Source organism: Dendrobium catenatum, unplaced genomic scaffold, assembly GCF_001605985.2.
Source record: "Dendrobium catenatum unplaced genomic scaffold, ASM160598v2 fragScaff_scaffold_819, whole genome shotgun sequence".
Lineage (NCBI taxonomy): Eukaryota > Viridiplantae > Streptophyta > Magnoliopsida > Asparagales > Orchidaceae > Dendrobium > Dendrobium catenatum.
This window is the reverse complement of record NW_021319281.1, coordinates 80,614-85,280: the sequence shown is the minus strand read 5'-3', so window position 1 is coordinate 85,280 and position 4,667 is coordinate 80,614. Positions and strand designations below refer to the sequence as shown.

At 36.5% G+C, this 4,667-nt stretch overlaps 1 protein-coding gene across 1 annotated transcript; it reads right to left on the bottom strand.

Moving 5' to 3' along the window:
- Positions 1-592: 592 nt before the first annotated feature.
- LOC110113822 lies at positions 593-1,850 on the bottom strand. Its single transcript, XM_020846521.2, has one exon. The coding sequence runs from the start codon at positions 1,686-1,688 to the stop codon at positions 747-749; it is 942 nt and encodes a 313-aa protein (XP_020702180.1). The 5' UTR covers positions 1,689-1,850; the 3' UTR covers positions 593-746.
- Between the last annotated feature and the right edge of the window lie 2,817 nt (positions 1,851-4,667).

The following is a 4,667-nucleotide window of genomic DNA, read 5'->3' as shown; positions in this document are numbered from 1 at the left end:
CACATTTGCTTGCAAGTTCTCTTGAGTGGAAAGAAGGGAGAGCAAAGTGAGTTCTCGAGGGAGATCATCAATGATTTCATCAACAAGCTCCTATGAGCAAAAGAGAATGTGTGAATGACGATGGGTGATAAGATCAGCAAGCATGAATTTTAATGATATTTCAATTTCATGATGCAGTGGACCAGTGGAAGAAAATGATCTACTAAAAAGGATACACAAAACCAAGGAACAAACCAAATTTAAAAGCTCAAATTATCATATATCTTCTTTCCTCCTCCCTACTACAATAGCTATATTTATAAGCAATTCATAGAACCTTCTAGAAAATATGTAACAACCTAAATAGATTATTCCTAAGATAAGCTATAACTAAGAGGTTCCATATCATTTTATTTTATTTTAATAATTTGAATGTTATGATTCAAATAATGAAATTTAAATATTAAATATTTAAATAAATATTACGAGGAAAATCCCCCTATTTTTCTCTTATTGCGCATAGCGAATCAGTAAATTAATTAAGAACCCATTCCCCGATTTACCAAACCAAGACGTAGTACGGACACTCGCTGCGAATTCGAAGATTCTCCCGCACACCCACAAAAGAGGAGATCTCGAGATAATTTCTTATAAAATCGATCGCAGAAGCTTTCAGAGAATTTCCACAAAATACAAACTGTAGAATCTTTTTACAAGACAACGCCCAGATGGAAGATAAATAAAAAAAACTAGTTGAACACCAAACTTTAATGGAGTCGTGATGGGCTCTTTGCTGGCCGCCGGTTGTCGTCATCACCGTTCTGCGAACAACGTGAGGCCTCCGGCGCCACCAGCCTCGCCGCCTTCTTCGCCGGCTCCGAATTGGACCGCTTAAGGAAGAGAGGCCGAGATGATGGGCAACGGGCCTCTTCATCCTCCTCTTCTTCTTCGCGGGAGCTTTCTGTTCCTTTCACGGTTTTATCCTCCCCTTTCCCGACATCCTCGTCGTCGCCGGTGGTAGAGAAGCGGGTGGCGAGAGAGGAGGAGCGGTTGTGCGGCGCGGATCGGCATCGCATGAGTATAAGCGCGTTTTTTGGCGGGACGAAAACCCTAGTTTCCGATTCATCGTACTCCTCAGCTTCTTCCCCATCACCCCGTTCCGATTTTTGAAAAACAATTTCCCCCAAATCGTTCAAAGGCAAAGGAACCGCTTCCGCCGGTTCAACCCTCTCCTTTCCCCGTCGATATCCTGCATTCCCCTTGAATCGAAGCTTCACCCACCATTTCCTCCAGATCGATTGGCGGCTTCTAAAGACGCTAAGGACCAGAGATTTATTGATGAAGCAGCACCGCATTTCCCTTTCACCTCTCTTCTTCTGCTCCGATTGCGTCCGATTTCTTTTTGAATCGTATCTGAATGAGGCTTTGTTCTTCTTTCGGATTCGTACTTGGCCGATGCAGGTGACTTTGGGGGAGGAGGGTTCGCCGTCGTTGCCGGCGTCAATGGAAGGGGGCGCTGCACGGCCATGGCTAAGGTTACGGGAGGGGAAGAGGGGGCTGGAGCGGGAGAGGGAGGTTTGGCTACGGCTGCGGCTGCCGCTCTTGCCTCGAAGAAGATGAGAGAATCCCGGCGTTGGGAGCTTCTCGGCTCTGCCGGGGCTTGAAGAAACCATGGAGGGTTTTGAAGAAAGGGGAGGTGGAGGACCCATTAGAAGAGAGTTTTAGAGTCGGCGGAAGAGGAAGTGGGAGGAGGAGGATTCCATGATATGTAGCAGTTGCGGTCGGGTTTCAAGAGGAGGAGGCTGGAGTGGAACAATGCACTGCACAGTTGCTGAAACTGTAGATAAGATTTGGGATCACTGCTGCCATGTTTTATTTTTTCCATTCCTTAAAAAGAAATATTTTCAAATATTCAAATTTTTCGTTTTTATTAATGCACTATTTATTTTTTATTAGTGTATGATCTTACTTTATTAAACTCATATTTATATATGAATAACATTTTAAAACCTAATTATTTTAATATATAATTAAGAGTTTACTCTAATAGGATGATATGAAAAATTAAGTGATATGTAAATAAATATTAAAATATTTGATAACAATACATTTTCTTAAGAAAATGGGAGAAAAATGGATAAGAAGTTGAATTAGAAGCAATGTTTTAAAAATCGGATCGGACTGGCCGATTCGACCATGAACTGGTCACAAGATCATCTGATTCAATTTTAAAATTGCCTCTGCATTGAACCGGTTCACAATTTTTAAATATTTTTAAATAAATTAATTAACATATATTTAAAACATTAAATAATTGTAATAATTATATAATAGTTTTTTTTTCTTTTATGTGAGATTTTAAAATAATTATTTTACTTAATTATGTAAATTTTATGTTTCATAGTTTTTTTAGTCTCAAACTTTGAATGATAACATTATTATTATGTTAAATTTATTAAATTTTCATAATATTTATTATTCATTATGTCATCCGATTCGAGCCCGGTTATACCGGTGGAACCGTGAACCTCTTCTTCTTCATGTTCATTGTCTGGTCCGATTTTCACAACCTTGATTAGAAGAGAAGCATATGCTAAATTTTTATTTTCATTTATGAAGTTAATTATTTTTTATATATCTTAGAAAACTATATCTAAGATTTATTCAAAAATTTTACAATTTATTATATTTTTATTGTGACAAGTATTATTGTTATGTGATACAAAATCAACTTGGTTGGGCATGAATCTCAATGCATATTTAAATTGGAAACTTTCTAAGCTAAGTTTAGAATCATTCAAATTCTAATTTTAATAAATTTATAATTGAAGTGAATGTTTTGATGAAATGAATCCCATCAACACTAAAAATGATCTAATCTGAGTCTAAACTAGCCTAAGTGAAGTAATTTAAGCATAGTTAGAAACTACAAGGCATCAGATGTTTATATAAACAATCTCTCAATTTCATATGTTTATCAATTGAGCATCTCTATGTGATGAATTCAATGAGCCTTAGATCACTTAATTCCAATATCACGAAAACATTTAAATATGAAAAATAATGATTTATTATCAAGGAATCAAATACGGTCTAATGAAATTTTCTAACCACCTTCAAATTGCTGTCTCCTGACCATCATCATTGTTGGATCACCGCAATCACTAGATCATTGCTATCTTACCACTATCATTGAACTGACACCACCTGACAATCGATGTTAGACCCTTACTATTGCTAGCCCACCACCATCGGATCATCGTGTCAAACCCAACCTAACAATTTACTGTACTAAATAGAATAATGCTTATAGGTATAAAAAAATTAAATAATAATATAAATAAAGTAAATAAATAATTACTCCATATAACATAATAAAAATAATAGATTTCATTCAAGCTTTCTACCTCCCATTAGAATTAGATATCAAAATTTATATGCTTATGACTCTCTGTGCTATGGGTCTCCTAAAGGATGATGCTTGTGGGATTCAGAATGTAAAGGGTATGATCATTGAAAAGTAAACAGGCTGTGAAAGGCTTGGCAAGGTCTGTTCGGAGTCGAGCTTGGAGTTGAAGATCAGCGGCTAGAGGTGGCCGGAGTCTGTGTGAGTAGACAAGATGGCTGCTGTTGAGGTCAGACATGCATGGGTTGGAGCCAGCCGATGTTGAGAGAAGTTGGAGACCGGCTGCAAAAGGTGGAGTGTCAACATCTTAATTTTTTTTGGATGAGTGAACCGCCACTCCCAATTTGAATCGGCCGCCCCTAATAAAAATGAAACCCCTGATCGAATGGCTCAAATCATATCCTCTATTGATACCCTTGATCTGAAGGCTGATATTAAATTAATAAAAGCCTTTTTAAAGGTATTGTACTCTTAACAAATTTAAACCATCAAATCTAGGAACTTCTTTTCTTTGGGGTCTAAAAAAGTAAAACCAAAAGATGATTTATATTATGTTGACCTCAATTCTGTAGATGTAGATAATTCAGACTCAATCAATCAAATCTTTAATCCAGTTCAAATCAAAAATTTCAGACTAAAACTCAAGGTTAAGTACTCAAATCCTAAAACCCTTTATGAGTGATTTTTCAATCATTTAAAAATCCAATTAAGTGACCTCCTATTTATGATCTATTAATTGCCTATTGATTTTGCATATTCCTAAGTCAACCCTCTCAAATTGAACCCAATCTGACACTTCTAACCCCATAAACTGAATTGAAGTCTAAAGACTACAAAACTTTCAAATATTTATAATTTATGCCACTAGACTTGCCACCTTATGAAAATTGACTTTGGAACCCTTCCCAAAACCCTTGACCATGTCCATAGCCTTTGATATGACATGTTAAATATTAAACTATATTTTGGTGAACCCAGCTTGACCCAAAGTTGACCATGGGTCAAATGACCAAAATGTCCTTTAAGAAAAAAATTAAAATTTTCTCCAAATGTCATCATGGCTTAATCATATCAAAAATTAAAACTTCTTCTAATGTAGTATAAACATCATTAGGAATGCATTGGACTTAAACCCAAGCTTTGGTTTGACCTGGTTGACCAATTTAATCATGGTTGCTTAAAGTGCCCTTTAATCATTTAAACATCCATTTCAAGCCAAATGAACATCCCATGAATTGAGACCATTCACATTGAGTTCACGTAATCAGTCCAAACTCAATGG

Bases quoted from the DNA above. Each gene is read 5' to 3' on its own strand.
- LOC110113822 (XM_020846521.2), bottom strand. From the start codon at position 1,688: ATGGGTCCTCCACCTCCCCTTTCTTCAAAACCCTCCATGGTTTCTTCA.